The sequence below is a fragment of the Electrona antarctica genome (genome assembly GCF_951216825.1).
Source record: "Electrona antarctica genome assembly, chromosome: 3".
NCBI lineage: Eukaryota > Metazoa > Chordata > Actinopteri > Myctophiformes > Myctophidae > Electrona > Electrona antarctica.
This window is the reverse complement of record NC_136808.1, coordinates 6047171-6074610: the sequence shown is the minus strand read 5'-3', so window position 1 is coordinate 6074610 and position 27440 is coordinate 6047171. Positions and strand designations below refer to the sequence as shown.

The 27440-nt window shown below is 41.7% G+C and overlaps 1 protein-coding gene across 1 annotated transcript in view; it reads right to left on the bottom strand.

Annotated features, from left to right (window-relative positions):
• The window catches only part of furina (furin (paired basic amino acid cleaving enzyme) a), a 132844-nt gene that overhangs the window by 37315 nt on the left and 68089 nt on the right, over window positions 1-27440 (bottom strand). The window contains 3 exon segments of the mRNA XM_079497965.1: window positions 1384-1472; window positions 22110-22186; window positions 24442-24570. Coding sequence (XP_079354091.1) covers window positions 1384-1472; window positions 22110-22186; window positions 24442-24570 — 295 coding nt within the window.

Genomic DNA, 27440 nt, shown 5'->3' with positions numbered 1-27440 from the left:
ACTATACGTCTCGTTCCTGACCGCATCACTGTCGTGGCAATAATCATGTGAACCCCTTGGTGTTTTAAACATTATGTTATAATTTAGCTATTGAAAAATATCAGATCTACAAGCTCATAGCGCGCCACCGAGTGGCGCGCTACGAGCTTGTAGGTCTGCTATTTTTGAAAAATCGTGAAAATATTTATTTCAGAAAACTGGAGGATTTAGAAGATTTTTTTTTAATTTCGAGGTCAGGCCAAAATGGGTTAAACCACACCCTCTCGTGTAATATTGCATAAATCAGCCTTTCAGACATTCAAGAACCTTCACTGGCTTCCACACAGAATCAAGGATTTGCTACAATATCCGGCTGTAAGGCTCTAAATGGCCTAGCTTATTTTGCAGACCTTGTACAGTACACCCCCCCACACTGGGAGACCATAGTCCTATTATTTCCAGTTCAAGCTGCACCCGCTGCACACATGGTGGTGGTAATAAGTAGGCAGTGTTGTTTTTGGCAGCAAATTTCTATTTTAGTTTTAGTCGTAGTCTCTTGTTGTCCATTTAGTTTTAGTCACATTTTTTTTGTCACCCGGAATGTCTTAGTGTTAGTCTAGTTTCAGTCGACTAAATATCATACGATTTTAGTCGACTAAATCTACAGTTGATTTAGTCGACATTTAGCTTAGTTTTAGTCATCATAGCTTAGTTTTCATTTAGTTCCCATTTAGTTTTCCGTCAGTGGAAAAAGGTAGTCGGCAAACATTTTTCGCCTTAGTTTTAGTCGACAAAAACAACACTGATAGCAGAGCTTCCCATGTTGCCGGCCTTTCATTCAGAACACTCCTGCAGTGTCACTCCTACAGTCTCCTGGCAGGAGTCTCCTGCCAGGAGACTCCTGGCAGGAGTCTCCTGCCAGGAGTCTCCTGGCAGGAGTCTCCTGCCAGGAGTCTCCTGGCAGGAGTCTCCTGCCAGGAGACTCCTGCCCTCAGACAGGGCAGGAGACTTCTGCCAGGAGACTTCTGCCAGGAGACTCCTGCCCTGTCTGAGGGCAGGAGACTTCTGCCCTGTCTGAGGGCAGGAGACTTCTGCCCTGTCTGAGGGCAGGAGACTTCTGCCCTGTCTGAGGGCAGGAGACTTCTGCCCTGTCTGAGGGCAGGAGACTTCTGGCAGGAGACTCCTGCCCTGTCTGAGGGCAGGAGACTTCTGGCAGGAGACTCCTGCCCTGTCTGAGGGCAGGAGTCTCTTGCCCTCAGACAGGGCAGGAGTCTCCTGCCCTGTCTGCCTGTCTGAGGGCAGGAGTCTCCTGCCCTCAGACAGTCAGACAGGGCAGGAGTCTCCTGCCCTGTCTGACTGTCCCGAGGGCAGCCGCCAACACCATTTGTTTTCCATCAACCGTACCTCCGATCTTGGCATTGTAAGCCACGCCGACTCCACAGATCCCATTGTTGGCTACCGCTGCCACCTCTCCAGCACAGCGTGTTCCATGTCTACAGAGAGAGAGAGAGAGAGAGAGAGAGAGAGAGAGAGAGAGAGAGAGAGAGAGAGAGAGAGAGAGAGAGAGAGAGAGAGAGAGAATGGAAAAGAACGGTTACAGAAAATCACTTGTCCTTTCAGTGTCCATTACTTTGGGTTAATTTGGGTTAATGTAATTCCTACCAGGCAGGCAGTGTACTTTGTCTACCAAGGAGACATCAGAGACACCACATTAATACATAAGATGGAAGAATGTTGGCTATCTAAACAAACGAAACAACTTAGGATGAAGGTCATGAGATATACTGCTTGTGGCCTCTCTAGCATTTTCAGCCTCGCAATGACCACACAGGGTCCGAGTTAACCCATTATGGGGCGGGAACCCCTTTTGGTGTTTTAAACATTATGTTATAATTAAGCTATTGAAAAATAGCAGATCTACAAGCTCATAGCGCGCCACCGAGTGGCGCGCTACGAGCTTGTGGGTCTGCTATTTTTGAAAAATCTTTGCTTCTGGGGAGGGTCCCTGGAACAACATATTTTCAGATGGGGGTCGGAGGCCAATTACATATAATTTTTGGGGTCCTTGACATGAAATATTGAGCACTCAAATGGGTCGAGGCCTTGCAATGACCACACAGGGTCCGAGTTAAGCCAAAAATGGAAAATTAGATGACATGCTAGTACCGTCACATGATGAGGGAGGAAATGGTCGATTTAAGATTTTGCAGTTTTCACAAAGGGCTTTTCATTAGAGGCCTTTCTTTGCCTCTCTATAGTTGGAGCTTCCCCTTCCAGGCACAACAGAGTCGAGGGTCAGGGAACCCGCATGGAGGGGAAACGAGGGCTGATTGTCACATTCCAGTCAGGTGCGATCCTCTGCTGTGTCAGATGGACACTTAAACATTCTTATAATTCAGCCATTGAAAAATAGCAGATCTACAAGCTCATAGCTTGTAGTGTGTGTTTCCACACAGAAAAGTCCTATCTGATTGCTTTAGTTTAACAGTGTTAAACAACGTTAAACTCAATTTTGCCATTCACTCCATTCTGTAAAACAATTTAAAAAAAGGTATTCTAAAATAAGCGATCTACAAGCTCACAACGTGTTGCGCTGGAATACATTGCGAGGTTGTAGATCGACTATTTTCAAAAGTGCTTTTCCTTGGTTAAAATGTTATATCGCGATAACTATATCGTGATAGTACTGGTTAAAACGTGTTAGATAGCTCTATATCGTGTACATAGAGTATTTGTTCAGTAACAGGAGTCACCATGTCTCTCCAGCTACACCCCCCCCCCCCCATTTTCTCTCCTCAACAAGCCATAGGCTTTCTTGGGATAAAAACAGACCTTGTATCGAACTGTACTGTTCCGTTCTGTACTGGAACACTATACAAAAATGAAGCTGATAAATGGGTTCTCTCACCTAGCTGGAAAATGTGGAAATGTATTTTAAGTTTATTATTGTCACCTACTGTATGTGAAAATTTATTTCTGGTTATTAACCCATTTGGGCAGGAAGCATTATGTTATTGAAAAATAGCAGATCTACAAGCTTGTAGGTCTGCTATTTTTGAAAAATCGAAGAACCACCGACATAGAAACATAGCTTTTTCAGAAAACTGTCAGGATGTAGAAGACATTTTTAGAATCCGATCTCAGGTCAAAATGGGTTCAAGAGCAGGAGAGACAGGGACAACCCATTTACGTAGGGTAAAGCATTGATTATTGATTATCGTTTTAACTGTATTGTGTATTATTATTATGGAGAACCCCCCAAAGCTAAGCTTTTCACAGTGCATGTACTCCTACAGCCTTGTGAAAATAAAATCTCTTGAATCGTAACGTCTCTAATGTTCTCTTCACATTGCGAGGCACTGCACGATTACGCTCGATTCCTTTTTTTCAAACCATATAATCTCCATGATACAGAGCTAAGCTCCAATTAAAGGAAGATCAACTTCACTTTCTTAACCACACTTGACTGATTTTAAGGCTATTATTTTGGGGCAGGGTGTACAGACTTGGGGCCGCTTAACAGAAGGTCATAGAGCGTAGCAGTGAATCAGCCAAATCCCCCCCCCCCCCCCCCCCCCCCCCTGAGATCTGTTAATCCATTTAGGACTGACGTCGAAATTTAACAAAAGTATTTTTCAAATGTATTTTTTCCCCCCGAAAAAAAACTCAATATTTCATGTCAAGGACCCCCAACAATGATATGTAATTGGCCCGCCGACCTCCATCTGAAAATATGTTGTTCCAGGGACCTCCCCAGAAGCAAAGATTTGAGTTAAAAACTGAAACTCTGAAAGAATATATATATATATTCAAAGATTTGAGGCACATTTTCACGATTTTTCAAAAATAGCAGACCTACAAGTTCATAGCGCGGCACTTGGTGCCGCGCTATGAGCTTGTAGATCTGCTATTTTTCAATAGCTAAAGTATAACATAATGCTTTAAAAAACACCAAAAGGGGTTTCCCGCCCAAACTGGATTAAGCAAGAGAACTAGTTGGAGGAGGTGAAGGTTCAGAAGTCATGTCAACAGCATTGCCACTATCAAAATATCACGGGACGGGACCTGAGCCACAGTAGCCAGGAGGGGTCAGAGGAAAGCCCTGCCACAACAGTGAAGGGGACGATATGTCACAGGCCGGTATTTCAAAGACTCCCGAGATTATAAAAGACAGATATTTCTATAAACACACACCCCCACCCCCGCACACACCCACCCACACACACACACTAGGGCATTAAGCAACTAGTCGACTAGTAAATCCACTAGTAGTCGACCTTGTTGGTACTAGTTGACTAGTAGATCAGAGAAATAAACGTTTTTTTCTTCTTTTTTTCTCCGATTTTGTAGGCCTCAAGATCAGGTAGATTATAGTTATAGTCACCAATGTACACAGTTTTTAAATTTAAATTAATTACATTTATTTCCAAAAATAAATAAATAATAATATTTTTTTATTATTTTTACATAATAGGTGGTTAAACAACTAGTCGACTAGTAAACTAGGCAACTAGTCAACTAGTAAAAATGACTAGAAGTGAATGCACACACACACACACACACAAAATGACATTGAATTGATGCAGAACTAAGATAACGCTAACGGTACATCTTCTCTCCGTGATAAAGTACAGAGCTAATTCATCTATGATAAATTAAATGTATTCAAAATATCCTTGCTGGAGAATTCCTTGTGTTCACTTAATTCATAGACTGGTCATAAGCAGGCAAACAGAATTAACGCAAACAGCAATTATACAAATGCTTATGAACCTTTAATCTTTTTCTTACATTGTGATATAAGCCATTTTACTGCGTGAAACCATACAGATTATAGTGTCAGCAACTCAAACACTATCTTACTATTACAGAAAGCCTTCTACCATCTACTCAAGAACCAGGCAGGCAGCCACTAATTAGAACATAACTAATTCAAATTACACATTATATACACAACACCAGAATACAGGCCGAAGATGGAATATTTAATTCGACATTTTCAAATTAGTCTACCCCATTCTTACAGCTTCAGTCATAAATTACCAGTCGAATCATGGGCAGCAGTGATTCTTCTCAGTATGCGTGTACTGCACTGTAGATACTAATTCATTTCCCAGCATGTCAGCTAATCTGAGACATATACCGTTAGGCACTTCTGTGCAATCAGCTTTCTGGCAAACAGGAGAGTTTTGCCAGGTAGAACCCTTCCGTTTCTTTTTTACTTTTAAATCAGAAGTTCAGAGGCTGGGGTAGCAGCTTGCTTCCTGCAGATATGCAGCATATTTACCCAACATGCCTTGCGGGAGTCTATAAAACACAGTTTATTTTCATTGAACTGTTACAGCAAGTTTTCTAGGTTAGGAGCAGCCGGGTACCCCCATACCGATACCATCAGCAACACTTAACCCATTTTGACCTGGGAACGATTCTACAAAAATGTCTTCTAAATACTGAGAGTTATCTGAAAAATCCATGTTTCTATATGTCAGTGGTTCAATTTCATGTCAAGAACCCCCAAAAATATATGTATTTGGCCGCCGACCCCCGTCTGAAAATATGTTGTTCCAGACTTCCAGTGACCTCTCAGAAACAAAGATTTGAGTTAAAAACGTTCACTCTGAAAGAATATATATTCAAAGATTTGTGGCACATTTTCACGATTTTTCAAAAATAGCAGACCTATACAAGTTCATAGCGCGCCACTCGGTGCCGCGCTATGCACTTGTATAGATCTGCTTGTAGATCTGCTATTCCCGCCCAAAATGGGTTAATAAAGCCAAGACACCCAAGGTAAAACATTCTAAGTGAGAAGCAATTCCATAAATTAGCATACATTTCTCCTGCGCCGATTTTTGTTCCAACTTAATTTGAGGGTGAGAAAGAGGACAGCTCCATTAGAAATTAATTTGAACATCATAACTACCTTTTATGTTGCTGGGGGCCAAATTAAATCATGATTCAGAATATATGACAGACTTGCAATTTCATAACACTGTATTCAAAATGCCATTTACCGGTACGTTAAACATTCGTGAAACTTAATTGACAATCACGAGTTTGTTTTTGTAACGAGGCCAGTTTGTAAAGAGAATAGCCCGACTCCTTTGGCTTCGTACAATCCTAACTGTTAGTCAATTGCCATTTACAGTACAACCACGTAATATATATATATATATATATATATATATATATATATATATATATATATATATATACACCTTTATTGAAAGGATAAGCCCCTTGAGATGTCTCATCTCATTTTAGAGGGGGGTCCACAGCACAGATACAAAACAATACAACAGTACAACCATACATACAGACAGGACAAAACAAAACAAACTAGAAAAAGTGCCCTTCTGGGCACAGGTCTCCACCAGGAGGATAGGAGTGTGTGTGTGTGATGTTTGGCAAAATGTTTAGGAGCAATATAAACGTGTATGTGTGTTGTGTGTGTGTGTGTGTGTGTGTGTGTCGCGGCTTGGCCTGTTGTAGCGCCACCATGAGGCTGATTTGAAAACGGTCAAGTGGCATTTCTTCCAAAGCCTAGTGGGAATATGCATGCACAGTTTCACCACAATCGGACGCTGCGTTGAGTAGTTGTGGCGATTTGTACAAAACGGGTACAAAGCGGGCTACTCCTGAAAAGTTTAGGAGCCAATCGTAGCCAATGAGGGTGGATTATGAGAAATCAAACAAACCCGTCTTAATCACATGACTATGGAGAGCATGTGTACCGATTTGCGTGAAATTTGGATACAATCTGAAGGAGTAATATTAGAAAATGTGTTTTACATATGTCGGCCTTCTGGTGGCGCTATAAAGAGCAGATGTGAAACATTCCAGGCAAAGGTTTTTCCTTGGCCTCTAGGGAGTTGGCATACAAAGTTATTCACAGATCCGTGCAGTTAGAGGTAAAAACACTTTTTGGCCAGTTATAGCACCACCATGAGGCTGAGTTGAAAATGTTCATGGGGCATTTCTTCCTCTGCCTAGTGGGAATGTGCGTGCACAATTTCACGGAAATCACATGATGTGTTCATGATTTGCAGCATTTTGTTTGAAACCGAGCACTCCAAACTTTGGAAGCCAATCTTAGCCAATCAGGATGGAGTCTGAGAAATCTGAAAGACCCGTTTCGTTGAATGGCTCTAGAGAGACTGTGTACCAATTTGCGTGATGTTTGGACAAAATATGTAGGTGTACTGTCCAAAAACTTGTTTTGCACAAAGCGGCCTCCTGGTGGCGCTATAAAAGGCCATTCTGGAAATTTTGGGGCAGAGGTTCATCGTTGGCATCCAGGGAGTGTGTGTGCAAAATTTGGCATCGACCGGGTTAACGGTGCCGGAGATTAGCTGTTCACAGACGGACGGACACACGGACGGACGGACACACGGACACACGGACGGACGGACACACGGACGGACGGACGGAGTGCAAAACATACTCTCTCCCCATGCCTTCGGCCTGGTGGAGACAAAAAAAGCTCTCCCAAAGATAGCTGCTCCCACCCCACTGTTTCAACCTTAGGAAAGGTTCAGACAGGGAAGCTCTCAGAGCTTGATCTGAGTGATATACCTTTGGTTGCTTTGTAGGGCGACATCAGTGTTTTTGCATCAGAGAGAAAAACACCCGGGTGGGCACTTCAGGAGAGACTACCCCAAATAAAATATTGGAGCACTCGAAATGAGTCAAAATGTTCGCCTCTGAGGAAGAGGCGAGTCAGTCTAACCTGACTCCGCCAGATGGGGCGGAGTCAGAGAGAGAGTACACTGGAGAGTACACTGGAGAGTACACTGGGTTCCCCCTCCTGGGGGGGAACCCAGTGTACTCTCTGCTGCCCCATCTGGCGGAGTCAGGTTAGAGTCAGTCACCCCTGCTGAAACATACCGTACCTGAGTGCAACTGCAAACCAGTCGAGTGCTCCAGGTTACCACCAGGTATAATTCTCTCTGACTCAAGTTGTCGCTGTTCAGCCCCTCTGACACTTGATTCTAAGTTTGTCTTATTGGTCTGGACTGTCCCTAAACTGAGAGCCAGGCCCCATGTGATATATGGATATATATATACTGCCTACAGCAGACTGTAAACACCATTGGCAGAGACATACTGTACTGTACCGTACCTCTGCAGTGTTGTTTTTGTCGACTAAAACTAAGACGAAAAATGTTCGTCGACGACCTTTTTCCACTGACGGAAAACTAAATGGAAACTAAATGAAAACTAAGCTATTGTGACTAAAACTAAGCTAAATGTATTGACAATTTCGTCAACAGATAGAAAATAGACTAAAATGTTAGGAAGGGACTAGTGGACAAGAGATCCAGTATAAGGAATTTTACTTTGGTTGCATGCTGAAAATAGCAGATCTACAAGCTCACAACGTGTCGCGCGACCAACACTAACACATTCCGGGTGACAAAAAAAAATGTGACTAAAACTAAATGGAAACTATTCAAGAGACTACGACCAAAACTAAAATAGAAATTTGCTGCCACAGTAGGGTTTCAGCAAGAGACCTTCAGACCATGAGGCTGATTAACGCTGGCAAGGGCTTCAGATATACAACACAACCAGATTAGCTCATTGCCAAATAACCACTTCAACTCGGGGGGAAAAGCTATGTTTATAGCTATTTGGTAATCCAGTTCAGGCTTTTCAGGCCAAATATACACTCTCATGTAGTCTCGGCTATTAACACCTTGGAGGCGCAAGACGGAGATCACCGTCAAGTTCAAGTGCACGGTCAGTTGCCCGAGACGGAGATTGATTAATCTCCGTCAATTTGGGCTATGAAAACTGATCGCATCGCTCTACAGCCTAGGAGCGCTTGTTGCCCAATCCTCGGTGTTGCACAACAGTGACACGTCATCGAAAATGTTCCCTGCCCGTTTAGCTGACGACAACGAAAATCTTAAAACATTCATAACTCGCGATCTAAATCATCCCATCTAATTACGATCTAAATCATCCCGTCTAATTATGAAAAAAGATCCTGTGTTAGACGGCGCTCCGCGGTCCAGTCGCTAGTCGCGATAGATTTATTCTTACCTCCCCGTTGTAGTCGATCGACTCTAGAGTGGCGTGGCTATTGTTAGCTGCTACACAGACATTCACAACAACTTCCGGTCCGCCGGTAAAAGTGGTCCGGGCGCTATAAACGATGGGCACATTTTATTAATGGATTAAATACTGGCCCGAGACCTCAAGGTGTTAACCCATTTAGACCTAGAAGTTCGATTCTACAAATGTCTTCTAAATCATGACAGTTTTCAGAAAACCCTATGCATGTTGTCAGTGGTTCTCAACCTTTTTCATGTCAAGGACCCCAAAAATGATATGTATTTGGTCGCCGACCCCCATCTGAAAATATATATTCCAATTTTGCGCCACATTCACGATTTTTCCAAAAATAGCAGACCTACAAGCTCTATGAGCGCTATGAGCTTGTAGATCTGCTATTTTTAAATAGCTAAAGCATAACATAATGCTTTAAAAACACCAAAAATGGGTTCCCGCCCAGAATGGGTTAAGTGAACGATTGTCAGGGTTAGGTTAGGTTTTAGGGTTAAATGTTTATACGGAAAAATGAGAATTATTGAGTGGTGCAAACCACTCCAACAACCAGCTTTGTCTGTATGTTTGTGTACCTGTGTACGTGTCCGTGCACAGGTGAGCATGGTTACCATGGTCACTGACATTACGTCAGACCACAGCTGATCAGGCTATATAAGACCTTGCACCACTCAGTTCACACAGGTGTGATTTTTAAATAACTCTGGGATTTTAGAGATTTGTGAAAGGCTATTTTCACACAAAGTAATTGCTCAAGCAGTCAGATTTGGACCGTGCAAAAATAAGAGCGGGGCAGTGCAGGGTCCAAATTGGCAATATTCAGCAAACTGTTGAAGTTTTAAGTGGTATAGAGTCCACTCCCAGATATATTGATTTACATCCAACTACACTAACAGCAGTTATGATGGGCATGTAATTAAAATGTTAAACACTGTGCTGTGCTACCATCACTGGTCACACACACACACACACACACACACACACACACACACACACACACACACACACACACACACACACACACACACACACACACACACACACACACACACACACACACACACACACACACACACACACACACACACACACACACACACACACAGAACATTTGTGAAACAGCTGCACAAGGATCTCAAAATAATGTGATAACAGTGATAACAGGGGGATTAAGGCTAGCAAACAAGGATAAAGAGAGACTTTTCTACTTAACAGACAGACAGACAGACAGACGTGGCCTGTGGTTCAGTCTAGCCACAGACACACAGAGCAGCTACAGCTGCCTCGATACTAACAAAACATTACCATTCATATTATCCACCAACTGGCAGAGCCATTATCATTATGCAACACTCATTCAAAACTAGTTCTCTACGGAGACGGTGACTATACAACACAGATAATGGAAACGGCAAACGGGCAGATATACCTGAATGAGGCACCGACACAGAAAACAACACGCCGACAATAAGCACTAAAGCACTGCCTAAGCAAATACTTTTGCTGCAGGTTAAATATCGAATGTGTTTTATCTAGTGCAGGGGTTTTCAACTGATTATGAACCAGGGACCACCACCCTGACTGAGAATCAACCTGGGGACCACCACCCTGACTGAGAATCAACCTGGGGACCACCACCCTGACTGAGAATCAACCTGGGGACCACCACCCAGACTGAGAATTAACCTGGGGACCACCACCCAGACTGAGAATCAACCTGGGGACCACCACCCAGACTGAGAATCAACCTGGGGACCACCACCCAGACTGAGAATCAACCTGGGGACCACCACCCAGACTGAGAATCAACCTGGGGACCACCACCCAGACTGAGAATCAACCTGGGGACCACCACCCAGACTGAGAATCAACCTGGGGACCACCACCCAGACTGAGAATCAACCTGGGGACCACCACCCAGACTGAGAATCAACCTGGGGACCACCACCCTGACTGAGAATCAACCTGGGGACCACCACCCTGACTGAGAATCAACCTGGGGACCACCACCCTGACTGAGAATCAACCTGGGGACCACCACCCTGACTGAGAATCAACCTGGGGACCACCACCCAGACTGAGAATCAACCTGGGGACCACCACCCTGACTGAGAATGAACCTGGGGACCACCACCCAGACTGAGAATCAACCTGGGGACCACCACCCTGACTGAGAATGAACCTGGGGACCACCACCCTGACTGAGAATCAACCTGGGGACCATTGTTGTGTTGGGAGGGGGGGTATGGTCGTGGTGTGGGGGAAAGAAATTAACCTTCCATATTGAACTCATGTTGCTGTTCAGTGTAACTTACTCTATGAGTAATCACTAAGCAGACACTTGCGATTGATTATGGGCACATTTCCTTAATGGTGACTCAACCAGGCAATCCGGTTTCCCTTGAGATTCTAACTCACTTTTCTGTGGAAGTTCTTGACATCCGACTTCCCAGTAACTGACAACATCGACGCGTCATCATTTGTCACCAGATAATTTATTGCATTGTTTCTCAACTTGTGGTCAATACAATAAATTCAAATACGAATCTTCACTTTTTCCTACATTACTAAATGCATGGTCAGGGACCACATGCAACACCTTCACGGACCACCTGTTGAAAACCCATTATCTAGTGTGTACTGCAGGTTACATATCGAATATGTTTTATCTAGTGTGTACTGCAGGTTAAATATAGAATATGTTTTATCTAGTGTGTACTGCAGGTTACATATCGAATATGTTTTATCTAGTGTGTACTGCAGGTTACATATCGAATATGTTTTATCTAGCGTGTACTGCAGGTTACATATCGAATATGTTTTATCTAGTGTGTACTGCAGGTTACATATCGAATATGTTTTATCTAGCGTGTACTGCAGGTTACATATCGAATATGTTTTATCTAGTGTGTACTGCAGGTTAAATATAGAATATGTTTTATCTAGTGTGTACTGCAGGTTACATATCGAATATGTTTTATCTAGTGTGTACTGTCTGCAGGTTACATATCGAATATGTTTTATCTAGCGTGTACTGCAGGTTACATATTGAATATGTTTTATCTAGCGTGTACTGCAGGTTACATATCGAATATGTTTTATCTAGTGTGTACTGCAGGTTACATATTGAATATGTTTTATCTAGCGTGTACTGTCTGCAGGTTACATATTGAATATGTTTTATCTAGTGTGTACTGCAGGTTACATATCGAATATGTTTTATCTAGCGTGTACTGCAGGTTACATATCGAATATGTTTTATCTAGCGTGTACTGCAGGTTACATATCGAATATGTTTTATCTAGCGTGTACTGCAGGTTACATATCGAATATGTTTTATCTAGTGTGTACTGCAGGTTACATATCGAATATGTTTTATCTAGTGTGTACTGCAGGTTACATATCGAATATGTTTTATCTAGTGTGTACTGCAGGTTACATATTGAATATGTTTTATCTAGTGTGTACTGCAGGTTACATATCGAATATGTTTTATCTAGTGTGTACTGCAGGTTACATATCGAATATGTTTTATCTAGCGTGTACTGCAGGTTACATATCCAATATGTTTTATCTAGCGTGTACTGCAGGTTACATATCGAATATGTTTTATCTAGTGTGTACTGCAGGTTACATATCGAATATGTTTTATCTAGCGTGTACTGCAGGTTACATATCGAATATGTTTTATCTAGCGTGTACTGCAGGTTACATATCGAATATGTTTTATCTAGCGTGTACTGCAGGTTACATATCGAATATGTTTTATCTAGTGTGTACTGCAGGTTAAATATCGAATATGTTTTATCTAGTGTGTACTGTCTGCAGGTTACATATCGAATATGTTTTATCTAGTGTGTACTGCAGGTTAAATATCGAATATGTTTTATCTAGTGTGTACTGCAGGTTACATATCGAATATGTTTTATCTAGTGTGTACTGCAGGTTACATATCGAATATGTTTTATCTAGTGTGTACTGCAGGTTACATATCGAATATGTTTTATCTAGTGTGTACTGTCTGCAGGTTACATATCGAATATGTTTTATCTAGTGTGTACTGTCTGCAGGTTACATATCGAATATGTTTTATCTAGTGTGTACTGCAGGTTACATATCGAATATGTTTTATCTAGTGTGTACTGCAGGTTACATATCGAATATGTTTTATCTAGTGTGTACTGCAGGTTACATATCGAATATGTTTTATCTAGTGTGTACTGTCTGCAGGTTACATATCGAATATGTTTTATCTAGTGTGTACTGCAGGTTACATATTGAATATGTTTTATCTAGTGTGTACTGTCTGCAGGTTACATATCGAATATGTTTTATCTAGCGTGTACTGCAGGTTACATATTGAATATGTTTTATCTAGTGTGTACTGTCTGCAGGTTACATATCGAATATGTTTTATCTAGCGTGTACTGCAGGTTACATATCGAATATGTTTTATCTAGTGTGTACTGCAGGTTAAATATCGAATATGTTTTATCTAGTGTGTACTGCAGGTTACATATCGAATATGTTTTATCTAGTGTGTACTGTCTGCAGGTTAAATATCGAATATGTTTTATCTAGTGTGTACTGTCTGCAGGTTAAATATCGAATATGTTTTATCTAGTGTGTACTGTCTGCAGGTTAAATATCGAATATGTTTTATCTAGCGTGTACTGTCTGCAGGTTAAATATCGAATATGTTTTATCTAGTGTGTACTGTCTGCAGGTTAAATATCGAATATGTTTTATCTAGCGTGTACTGCAGGTTACATATCCAATATGTTACAGTACCTATAAGAGAAAATGCTCAACAAGTTGTACTTGACTGACAGTTACCCTTTTTGCATTCCAGATATCCGCTTATTTAAAAAGAAAATTACTTCAACATCATTTTCACAAGTTCATATTTTTAAACAAATCCAATTGATTTTCCTCCTCCTCAACGGTGTTGATGTCGATCAAGAAATAAAATTGCCTATAGTTCCCAGAGCATTCATGCTATTGCCTATAACTCCCTAACCTGACTCCGCCAGATGGGGCAGCAGAGAGTACACTAGGTTAATAATTCCCCAGAGTATTCATAAATCGCATCGCTATCACATGACCGTGAAATAATCATCATCCTATCCACAACAGCTTTGGGATTTTCTCTCTCCGCAAAACTCCTAATTTCTCTCTCTTGCTCTGAGAGAGATTCCATATTCGGCTCCTCAAAGGCTGGCAGCACACAGTACTCTTTCATTTCACTGGGTTTTTTTCCTAACTTGCATTAGCCTAATTACCTAGAGAAAATCATTAGGCGGTCTTTTGCAACTTGGCCCGAGGCACTGCTTGATCATTAGTCTCTAGGCTGCCGCTGGGCCTAAAAAGGTAAACCTGGACAACTGTTTTTCCTGGGTTCATACTTAATCAGTTGACTAATGAGTTGGCCTTACAGGACAAAGGTTCGGGAAGTGTTTTAGAACACGTTGACAGTGCGATACAAAGAACATTGTCTTCTGAGACTAATGCACGGCGCGGTGAGATTAATCGGCCTGCTGTTTGGGGCACTGTTTACAAACAGTTCATTTCATCCATCATTGAGAATCATTAGTATGATTAATATAACCTTAATACAAAATTACCGGCTGTCTGACATACAGAAGAAGTGTTTCTGAACAATGGCCCTTGATAAGTGTTCCATCCATTTGGAAACATACTATTAGCTCTATACTATTTCCAATGACCCTGTTAGCATGCAAACAAAACCACTTTCACAGTGTATTGGACGAGTACAGAGAGAGAGGAATGTGTACTTTCTCACATAGTAATAGGTCTCCTCCTGTCAGGCAGGAACAACGTTAGTAGAGATAATTCCACCCGGTATAATTATTACAATGCCCTCAACTATACTGTAGCCTACACGGTACATCAAAAGGTAAATGCTTCATCCATCAGCGCTGGATTCATGTATTTTCGGACATAACTTGACTGTACTTGGTATGCTCTTCCCCCCCCCCCATCTGCACCAAACCTCTTCGCTGAGAATAGTCGATCTACAAGTTCACAAGGCATCACTGCGCAATGTGTTGTGAGGTTAGAGATCCGATCTTTTTCTCTAAAAACAAACCACAACTGGACCAGTGACATTTTCAAGGAAAAAATATTCCCTAATGTCACTGGTCCAGTTGTGGTTTGTTTTTAGAGAAAAAGATTATTATTATTATTTTTTTAAACCTTAATTTTTTTTAAAGTAAAGTAACTAGTAACTACTTAGTTTCATAATTTAGTAACTAGCAAAGTAATTAGTTACTTCTTCAGACTAGTAACTATAACTAATTACTTTTTTTAAGTAACTTGAACAACACTGTAAATACTACACAATTTATTTCCACAATGTGCTCTGTCCAGCTAGTATACCATTACCTACGCTACAGCATTAAGTCATGTGGATCTGGTAGATTGATTCCTCAATGTTAGTAATTTAAACATTTATTGAATTTGTAGATGAGATGATGGGATTAAAAAACAAGATAACCTTTGGACACGGTTCGCCAGCAGTGCAGCGTCCCCCCCCGGCATGACGTGAATACATATTTTAATGCTGTTCTGTAAATTGACTTGTTCTTCAAACCGCTGTGCAGTACATGAGGAAACACAGGATTCATTCACAGTTCCAATTATTTTTTGATTCACTTTCTTATTGCGCTTTAAAACTGTCTCATCTCCTCTGACACAAAGTAGTGCTTGTAGTGCGCCTTGTCATAGGCACATGATTTATGACGCTGTAGTCACTGTAAAATACTTTCTCTCACACCTTACTGTCATAAACACCGTCTACTGCCAGAACACATTGTGTTTTGCTCTCCGTATGAACCCGTGATAAGGAAACAGCTTATCGTGGCTTAACCCGTTTTGGGTGGGAACCCCTGTTGGTGTTAGCATTATGTTATGCTTTAGCTATTGAAAAATAGCAGACTTACAAGCTCGTAGCGCGCCACCGAGTGGCGCACTACGAGCTTGTAGGTCTGCTATTTTTGAAAAATCGAAGAACGACTGACATAGAAACATGGCTTTTTCAGAAAACTATCAGGATATAGAAGACATTTTTGGTAGACAAAATGGCTTAAAGCAGTATAACAAGGACCTAAGAACACACACTTTATCTCACTCCTCCACACTGGTCATAAAAACAGCATTGTGGTGTTAAATGTTGTGTCCCTGGGACATTGTTTTTTTAAACTGACGCTTTCAATCTCCTCTTTATCTTCTGTAGATATCCATTTAAACCAGTGCGTGTGTGTGTGTGAGTGTGAGTGTGTGCGCGTGTGCGTGCGTGCGTGCGTGCGTGCAATTTCTCTCCAAGGCAGACCTAACTTTGACCGACCAGCATGTTCAGTAGGTTTGTAACTATATATATTTTTTATATTTTTACAGTATATTTCTTTGCTTACTTTTCATTCGTCAAATTTCGAAGCCCATTTCCCGTTTTTTTGTTGTCGTTTATTTTCATATACAAACGTGGAAGAAACTGTTGTTTATCTTCTATAATCGATAAATGCAATTAGACACCCCGATTTTATATTTTATAGTACCGTTTCAAACAACAGTGGCATGCAAAAATTGCTAATCTAGCCGATCAAAAAGCTCACAACGTAGTGAGTTTGTAGATAATCGATTAAAACCCATTTTGGGCGGGAACCCCTTTTGGTGTTTTAAACATTACGTTGTGATTTAGCTATCGAAAAATAGCAGATCTACAAGCTCATAGCGCGCCACCGAGTGGCGCGCTATGAGCTTGTAGGTCTGCAATTTTTTTTTTAATTCGTGAAAATATTTATTTCAGAAAACTGGAGGATTTTAGAAGATTTTTTTTAAATTTCGACGTCAGGCCTAAATGGGTTAAATTGATTAGTTTGATTGAACCGTTGAACCTCTAGTGTTCAGTGGCTGCTTCGTTCACCTCAATTGAATTGAGGGTTTAAGGTTAGTATTACCTTGAGAGCAGGAACTATAGTTTTCCCCCCCAAAAAGCTACAGTATGCTCCTGAAATGAATATAGAGGGTGAAACGGGGAGAAACGTTCCCGAGTTTCTGGGAAATCTCCTGCGGTCGAACAGATGAGTCAACCTCCCTGCAGACACTGGTAATGATGCTATACTCGACACATTTATTGCCAAAGTGTTGTGTAGAGACGTGTGCGTTACAAAACACGCGTGTACATTCATTAGGGGTCATAACTTATTTACGAGCGTCTGCCTCGCTCGGCAGCATGAGACATACAGCGGGTCATGCTGTGTGAATGTACATATAATGAGTGAATGATGGATGCATAACTGCATGTAATATCTATATACCGTAATTTTACAACAATTGCACATGTTAACCCATTTTGGGCGGGAACCCCTTTTGGTGTTAGCATTATGTTATGCTTTAGCTATTGAAAAAAAGCAGATCTACAAGCTCATAGCGCGCCACCGAGTGGCGCGCTACGAGCTTGTAGGTCTGCTATTTTGGAAAAATCGTGAAAATGCGGCACAAACCTTTGAATATATATTCTTTCAGAGCGAACGTTTTTTTTGTATTCCGACGTCAGGCCTAAATGGGTTGATATTCCTACATTTATTGTATATTACTCTGTGGCTTAAGTGTTCCTGATAAGTTTTTGTTTTGGTACAGGCTCGCCAACCTCTCCATTAAATCAGGACGGTGCAGAGAATGTTTACTTTCCTAACCCCTTGAGAGTGAGGCAAGCGTTTCAGAGAATGTCCCCTCCCCATTTCCTCCCCCAAGTTTGGGCACAACTAGTGAACTTGGAGGAGAACATCTTGATGTGAGTCACGGGGGAAACCCTGGAGAGAAGAAATGGCTAGATCATGTTGACTTGGGCAAACACAAGGGCTGAATGGACACATTGCTAGCAGAGCCATCCTCACTGCCTGCCTGTATACTAAAGGAAGAAAGGCAGCTCTATATGGAGGTGAACAGAGGTGGACTTCTCTGCAGGGAACAGGCCTTTTATACAGTCTAGCTAGCACAACCTTATGCAGCTCCCTGCCTGCCCACAGGGTGTTTACACATGCATCCACACCAATCAATCATCACGCACGCACGCACGCACGCACGCACGACACAGGGAAGCCACAGAGAGCTGTGTGGCAAGAGATAAGGGCCGGTTTGGGCTGAGATTGTGAAAGAAAGGTGGACGAAAGCAAATGTGAAGTAAACATCAACATGAAGCCATCTTCCATTATGGGTCTCCAGTTTTTTCTTGAACGGACCCACATCATGTCCTTTGCTGCCTATTCGCATTTTTCTGCCGTTCTTTCTAATTAAGACAGTCATTCATGAAATTATGCACGTTAATGGAGAAATAAATAGCCCCCCAGAGAGAACAAATAGTTTATGAATTATGAATGAATGGCTGTCTACTGAAGGTGACTTCTGTCAATCAATCACCACGGCCTCTTATTCTAACTTGACACCGTTAGAAAACATGCAAAGATGCACAGAAGTAATAGCAACCGGAGATTAACGATGTGTTTAATATGCTGATATTTCCCTGTTGAATGATGTCGTCATGATATGATAAATATAGCGCACAAAAGCCGGCGTGAGCTACTGAGATTAGCTGCGATTTGAATATATATTTTTAAAAGCTTTAAAAAATGTACCCAAAATAGGTAAGTCAGGGTTAATGTGGTTTATAGCTCCAGTTTACTGAACCCGCACAATGGGTATTTACACATATTTTGCTGCACGGTGTGTCAGGGGAGCGTACCTAAACTACCTATATGTTCCCTAGGTTCTATGTTCCCCACCATGCAAAAAAGGTTCTTTGTTCCCAGAATAAACCTAAACCAGAAACCTAACCTAGTAATTTTTGTAACTCTAGTAAGACTAAAAGTATTTTTGGTCATAGTGTTAGTTTTAGTAGCAAATTCTGATTTAAGCTCCGTCTTTGAACAATCCATTGAACTTTAGGCCTGCCTAGGCTACTTAAACTATCTAGTCTTAGCCAACTAAAAATTAACACTGGCATAAAATAAAATAAAACATAATTGCTCAGACTTTTCAACAAAGATGGCAAAAACAAACATTCTTTGTTCTGTACTTATACATACAATTGTATAGTAAAAAACACTGAAGTCCTTAACCCATTTTGGGCCGGAACCCCTTTCGGTGTTTTAAGCATTATGTTATACTTTAGCTATTCAAAAATAGCAGATCTACAAGTTCATAGCGCGCCACCGAGTGCCGCGCTATGAACTTGTAGGTCTGCTATTTTTGAAAAATCATGAAAATGTGCCTCAAATCTTTGAATATATATTCTTTCAGAGTTTCAGTTTTAAACTCAAATCTTTGCTTCTGGGGTGTCCCTGGAACAACATATTTTCAGATGGGGGTCGGCGGCATATTACATATAATTTTTATAGAACCTGGGTGTTATGATATTAGCCCATGCACAGTACATCTTAGTATATGTACTTGAACTTGAGATACAGTGTACTTGATATGTATTGTGTACTGCCTGTACTGTAGCATACTTTATAGATAGAGACATCTAGGCGGCAGCAAGGTCAGCCTTGCTGCAGTAGGCACGTTCTTCTGTCTCATATCTTATTGTCACGTCATTATGATCCAGCACTATATATGTTTCCTGTTTGTGTAATAAACTTTGTGAACCTTAGCGTGATACTGTCTCGTGTCCGTTAATTTGTTCTCCCGGGTACCCGCCGGCCGCCGCCGCAGTCGCCGTACCAAAGGAATACTTCAACTGGATTGTCACACACCACCCAGCCTGCACACACTACCTGTCTGTCAACCCAGACGAGGGTCCAGTACTTAGATTACAACACTGGGGAACATAGAACCTGGGGAACATAGGGATGACCCCTCAGGGGGGAAGGGCAGATAGTGTATTAGCACAGCTACTGTTGACATGAGTCATCTGCAGCTCTGGCTTCATTCCTGGCTTCCACGTAACATGCTTGCCTGTTACACGACCAGTCCCTAACTATAACCTTCAACTGCCTGCCTGTCATCAGCCATCATGGTGAGCCTCAAGAGAGAGAGGGCTGCCTGGCCAATTCCTCTTAAACAGCAGATTACATAAAATCACAAATTCAAGTCAGAGGGGAGGAATTTCAGTGGGAACTAGAAAAAGTGCCCTTCTGGGCACAGGTCTCCACCAGGAGGATAGGACTGTGTGAGATGTTTGGCAAAATGTTTAGTAGTAATATAAACATGTTTGCCTTGTATGGCAATTGGATGATTTGAGGCATTTTGTTCCAATCAACCTGTTTTGCAAAAATCAACCTGTTGGTGGCGCTATAACAGGCCAATGTGAAAAGGGTGTGATATATTCCTCAGCCTAGTAAGAAAATGTGTGAAAGATTTCACGTAAATTGCATGCTGTGTTCATGATTTGAGGCTTTTGTTCAAAACGGGGCAATCTTGCAAACTGTGAAAGGCAATTATAGCCAATTAGGGTGGAATATGAAATATCGGACAGATCCGACTTGAGCACATGACCATAGAGATACTGTGTAACGATTTGTGAGATTTTTGGACAGAATCTGGAGGAGTAATATCCAAAAATGTGTTTTCCAAAAGTCAGCCTCCTGGTGGCGCTATAAAAGGCAGATGCGGAAAATGCAGGTCAAAGGTTTGTCCTTGGCCTCTAGGGAGTGTGCATGCAACGTTTCACGCAGATCGGTGCAGTTTTAGGTAACAAATGTGAAAAGCTGCCTCATGGTGGCGCTATAACAGGCCGTTCTGGAAAATGCGGGGCAGAGGTTCATCGTTGGCATCCAGGGAGTGTGTGTGCAAAGTTTGGCATCGACCGGGTTAACGGTGCCGGAGATTAGCTGGTAACGGACGGACGGAAGGACACACGGACGGACACACACACGGACGGACGGACACACACACACACGGACGGAGTGCAAAACATACTCTCTCACCATGCCTTCGGCCTGGTGGAGACAATGAAGAGCAATAGCTTCTCCGCGACGACGAGTGCCAGAAGATTTGCCCCCGTTTCATTAATACTGATGACCTTAATTCACTACCTCTCGTTGCGAGGGAATAGTATATCACAGGCGTAGTAAACAACTCCTACAGTAGAGAGAAAAAATAAGCTGCCTTTCTTCACAAACACCAGCGGATTTGTTCTACTAAACCTAGGCTATAATAATAAGAAGTGCTCTGGTGCCAGCTTAGGTGATTTAAGAGACAGAAACAATAGATCTGGGGGTTAAGTTCAAGATAGTGCTAAATTGTTCATTTTTGACCTATAAAGACAATTATTAGGTATTATAAGTACATCTGCCTGGCGCCTGCTCAAACGTGCGACCAAGTGCATTACAGTGATCAGTGGTGGAAAGTAACTAAGTACTTGTACTTAAGTACTGTACTTGAGTACAATTTTGAGGTATTTGTACTTTACTTGAGTATTTCCAATTTCCAGTACTTTTACTTCTACTCCACTTCATCTCGGAGCCAAAATTTGTACTTTTACTTCACTACAATTATTTGAAAACTTTGGTTACTAGTTACTTTGGCGATTTACATTTTGCTTAGAAAACATACATTAACCACTTCAACCCTATACATTATTATATATTCCATTTGAAAATAGCCGATCTACAAGCTTACAATGTGTCGCAACGCGACGCATTGAGAGCTTGTAGATCGGCTATTTTCAATAGATTTTCTACACATTTTGAACTTGTGAAATGGGACATTCTGCAATATGAAATTTATGAATACTTTTACTTTCAGTACTTTAAGTACATTTTGATGCCGATACTTTTGTACTTTTACTCAAGTACATTTTCAATTCCGTACTTTTACTTGTAGTTCTAAATTGCAGTATTGGTACTTTTACTTAGGTAAAACAATTGAGTACTTTTCCCACCACTGACAGTGACACATTGTTCCATGACCTAAACAGTATAGTGCTGTTTTCAGTTTTTCCACTCACATCAAACTCAGTTTGGATTTTGGCATGTGACGTGTTGTGTGACCGATGCACTGCCGACATCGCTAACCTAGACATTCCATCAGTTTTGTACCTGTTGTCATTGAGCTGTGTGTATCGTGGCTGGGGGTCTGGGTCCCCATCGTTCACATCATAGCTGGCTTCTGGGTCCTGGAGGATTGAAGAAGTAAGACGAAGTATAAGCCAAACAAGGAGAAAACGTCACATGTTGTTCAATGACAATAATGTTTTTATTTCAAACAGGCTAACATTGACTCAGGGGACGATTCATACTCCTATTTTACCGCTGTTTCGGCGCTGTAGTGCCGAAATGATTTCGGCATGACAAAAAATGTCAGTAGCATCGAAGAGCCGACTTTAGGACGGTAGTTTTAGCCCATTAACTAAATACAGATGTCACCAGACATATCAGTAGGCGAAGATATCTCTGTTCGTCTGACAACGCGAGACTAGGTTATATCCGTTATGTCAGTTGATACCAGGATAATATAGGTTGTCATTATATTTCTCCCATGCCTGAAGAAAGTTAATGCCCTACCTGCGTGGGACTAATGACATATTATTGGTAATAATAGAGGAGGACATTGTGGTGTTATAATACACATAGCACGTAATGCAAGGCAAAAAGAACAGAGGAAGTCCACTGTAGTCGCAGCTGTTATACCTGGCAAAGAATCAACAACATTCCACTGAAACCATCTACATTCTACAGTAGTGGTTCTCAGAGTTTTTAAGTGGTGCAAACACTTCCTTAAGTGTGTGCCTGGCTGGCTGGCTGGCTACCTGTGTCTGAGCACGGAAATTGCATTTGGTTGGTTTTCAAAACCAATTAAGTGTCACTGTTGTGCAGCCTAACACACACATACATATGAACTGTATATGATGATTTCAGGTGTATCAGTACAGTACAGTACAGTACAGTACAGTACAGTACAGTACAGTACAGTACAGTACAGTACAGTACAGTACAGTACAGGGACCCCCTGGGGACCCCCACATGGTAACTGTCATTTCTCAACCGTTTCGGACGCGGGGCGGCTCGCCTGAACCCGGCCCGTCACCCTGGGCGAGTTCCTGAGGGTCTGGATGTGCCCCCGGGGACCCCCAGGGGACCCCCCGGGGACCACCACACAGAGTTGCACCACTTACTTCACACGGGTGTGATTTGTTTTTATTTCAAGGACCACCAGTTTGGTATGCATTTGGGCCACGAATCCCCATGACTCTGAGTTACAGACATCTAAGGGTGCATTTGGTTCCCAACTATCAATCATTTGTCACTGTTGGAAGTGATGGAAAGGATAATTTATATTTTGAAGAAAAAAAGTGTAATGTATGATGAAGTCTGGGGACCCTTCACCCAACTCTTAACGAATGTTGATGTGTTGAATATGCTTCGTAATGATAATGGAAATGCCTCATAACACTGTAGTGATCTTATGGACTCTCTCGGACACTGATGCATCTAACGCCAGGGCTCCAAAAGCGTGCGCCAAAAAACGCACCGGTTCAATTTTAATGCACGCGTTAATGTCACGCAACGCGGGCAGTGGAGCCACCCTTCATTGATTAAAAAGGGAACATTCCCTGACGGTGATGGAGACGCGACGCTGACGCGCCCGGTGGAGCCCCGGCGTAACCTGTGAGGACCTATACTCTCATTTATCTGTTTATATACCGACTTCTGCTAAATGTTTTGTTTTTGTTGTTGTCATTTTGTTTTGTCTTTTGTTTTTGTCTCTTGGTCTGCTGTATTGATCCTCTCCACTCCTATATTTCAGCATCACCATGTTGTGTAGATGTATGAAAAACTAAAAAAACAATAAACATATTGAGAAAAAAAACAACTATCAATAATTTTTGCTGGGAACCCCCTGGAACCTCCTCATAAGATACCGGTCCCCCAGACCCCACTTTGATAAGCATTGTTTTTTTGATTGATTGATTGATAATTTTATTAGACACAAAAAATGCAAACAGTACAGGGTACAGTCAAGCACAGCATTGGTCCAAAAGGACAGCAGCGAATAAAGACCTTGCGGTCTTGTTTCCATTCGGGTCCCATGCATTCATTCACAACAGTGACAACAAACAATACGTTTCTCAAACACATTAAATCTACATGTACAGGTTGGAATATAAATACATTAATAAACATAAAGGGGGGAGGGGGGAGCCAATCACCTTCTCTCCCTTTGACCTGATGACAGTGACAGGTGAGTTTTCAGACCCTTTTTAAAGGAAACCAGTGATCTGCTTGTTTTGAGGGAAGGGGGCGGGGCATTCCACACTTGAGTGGCAGTGCTGTGAAATGTGAATTTACCCATATTTGTTCTGAAAATGGGTGGCACCAGATCATTATTTACGCTCCCTCTAGTTCCAGAGAACATGGAAGTGATACTCACATAGTTCTGACTCAGGTCAGGATGGTTCTTCTCTATGCCATCATCCAAGATGGACACCACGACCCCTTTGCCCGTGTAGCCCAACTCCCAGGCACCCTTGGCATTCAGATCACGGTGGTTTGCATTATACTGTGGACACAGAAAAGCACGGATGGCAGGAATTATATCATCTGGGAGGAGGAGGAGGTATTCATGAGCTTTGGCAAGCAACAAAACACCAACTGCGACATGTTTCTCTAACCATTCTAGACAGATGGACAGTAGGCTTTGGTGGTGTTAATGCTTCCAGGAACAAAGTGTTGGATTTGCAAACTTTCAGAAGAAATCAGAAACTTTCCCCTCTGCGGGAAAAAGGGAAGGTTTTGCCGCATGTTGAAAAAGCAGCCTCTTCATTCAGTATTAACCCGTTTAGGCCTGACGTCGAAATTTAAAAAATTTGAGGCACATTTTCACGATTTTTCAAAAATAGCAGACCTACAAGTTCATAGCGCGGCACTCGGTGCCGCACTATGAGCTTGTAGATCTGCTGTTTTTCAATAGTTAAAACACCAAAAGGGGATCCCGCCCAAAATGGGTTAAGAGACACAGTCCCCTAAGGTTGTATCTTTTATCAGAGTTAACAGCAGTCGCTCCCACAAGAGGCTCTGTCAGCAAAGCACCAGCAAATTTGGTGATAGCAGTAATCACTCTGCAGGCACTTTGATGTTCACTTGACATTTCATTTGACCTTTGGCAAAACACCACGCATGTCATACGTTTCAAATCCATTCTTTTTCGAATGACACCCTCCTCAACTGAAGATAATTTCTCTGAAATACCCTCTATTTTCCTCTCCCCTTCGATTTAAAAAACTAGCAGTCCATTTTTACTGGTACACCTACTGTAAGGCGGTGTCGTTTCTATTGAATTTCTAAGGAAAAGATATCCATCACTGCCAAAAGCCATGTTCTGATATGATCCTTGAGAACCAGAAAGGGTGTTTGAACTTGAAGCAGTGACAGGGTGATGATGGGTCACAGAGAGAAAGATGTTTCATTCTGATATATATGCTCATGAAATGCTTTTTCACTTCCTATAGTCACTTTAGAGCTGAATATCCTTACAGTAGGCATGTAACGATATATCGTATATCGATATTATATCCTGACGATATGTATCGATTTCTTCTTTTTTTTAGGGGGGGCTAGTGTGATATGAAATGTGAGCTGTAATCATATTCCATCATATTCACGTGCTTTTGGAGAGAAATGAGACAGACTCCATGCAGTCACTTTCAGTAGTAGAGGCCTGCAGAGGGGAGCTGTATGTGTCTGACACAGGTGATTATTGATGCTCATTAATACATCAAGGAAGGCAATTATGTTTCTGCACTGTCAAATAGGTCTACTGTCAAATCTATCCTAAGATGCCATCAAAGAAAAGAAGAAATGTTAACTCGAGCTAGGTTTAAACATGAAAGCATGTTTACAGTTGTTGCACAGAAATTAAGTAATTTGACATGAAAAGTAATGCTACTTTTGCAATGTAGTTAAATCAAAAATGTGAAAAAAGCTTGGGGGGGAAGATAAATCATTAAAAAAAAAAAGAAGATTTTTCATTTGTCTGGAAAATAATTGTGTTGAAAATATCGTGAAAAATCGTATCGTGAACCTCATATCGTGATACGTATCGTATCGTGAGTTGAGTGTATCGTTACATGCCTACCTTACAGCATTAACAGTTTTAATGCCGGGATTAAACAATGGTGTTTCCGTTTTCACTGCCGCGTTTTAAGTTACCTTTGAAGAGCCACTGTGCCGACCGCCGAGTTGCTCGTCATGAAAATCCACTACCCATTTAGGCCTGAGGCCGATTCTAAAAACAGCCTCTATATCCTGACCTATAAGTTTTCTGAAAAACTACAAATATTTATATAGCAGCATCAAATTTTTTTACATTTTTGAATACTGTACATACTGTACAGAACCCCAAAATGTGTTCCCGGGCTGGCCTGAGGGGGTAAAACACCAAAAGGGGTTCCCGCCCAGAATGGGTTAAAACTGTGTCATCGCTTCCTAGTTGTAGCATTCAAAATTATTCCAAAGTGCCGACCACAACAATACAGCGCCGCTCCGCCCCACCCCCTCCATTGTAATGAATAGGGACTCAATTTCCCAGAACCCTTTGCACGGCAGAGTGACGGACCTTTTTGCGACGACGTCATCAAAACGCGTCACCTATATCCCACTTTGTCCGGTGGAATTCCCGTATGATTTAAAACCTATTAAAAAACGCAGATTAAACAATGAAAACATAACTCGGGCTACTCGCGAACGACGGGAGGGAAAGTGTTCTACAGTTGATTAACTCGAGTAAACTCGGGTTCAGTAGTCAAAGTGTTAACCCATTTTGGGTGGGAACCCCTTTTGGTGTTTTAAACACTGTTATAATTTAGCTATTGAAAAATAGCAGATCTACAAGCTCATAGCGCGCCACCGAGTGGCGCGCTACGAGCTTGTAGGTCTGCTATTTTTGAAAAATCGTGAAAATATGTATTTCAGAAAATTGGAGGATTTAGAAGATTTAAAAAAAACAAAATTAGGTCCTGACCTAATTTTTTTTTTTTAATCTTCTAAATGGGTTAAGGGAAAGCCCCAATTTTGAGGTTATAAGTGAATTTACAGCTTTGTGATCTTACACTGTGATCTGAAGTTTAGTCATTTATTAAAGACAGTGACAAAGTGCAGATTGATTCTATCTGTATCAACTACCCCCATGCACCAACCAATCGACCTCTCTCAACACGTCTAGATTTTACACAATACGCATTCTAATCAGTCTTCGTCTGCACTGGGAGACAAACCTTGCCCAGGTCTCTCTGCCAGGTCAGCTACTCTAGCCCATTTTGACCTGAGATCAGATTCTAAAAATGTCTTCTACATCCTGACAGTTTTCTGAAAAAGCTATGTTTCTATGTCAGTCGTTCTTCGATTTTTCAATAGCTAAAGCATAACATAATG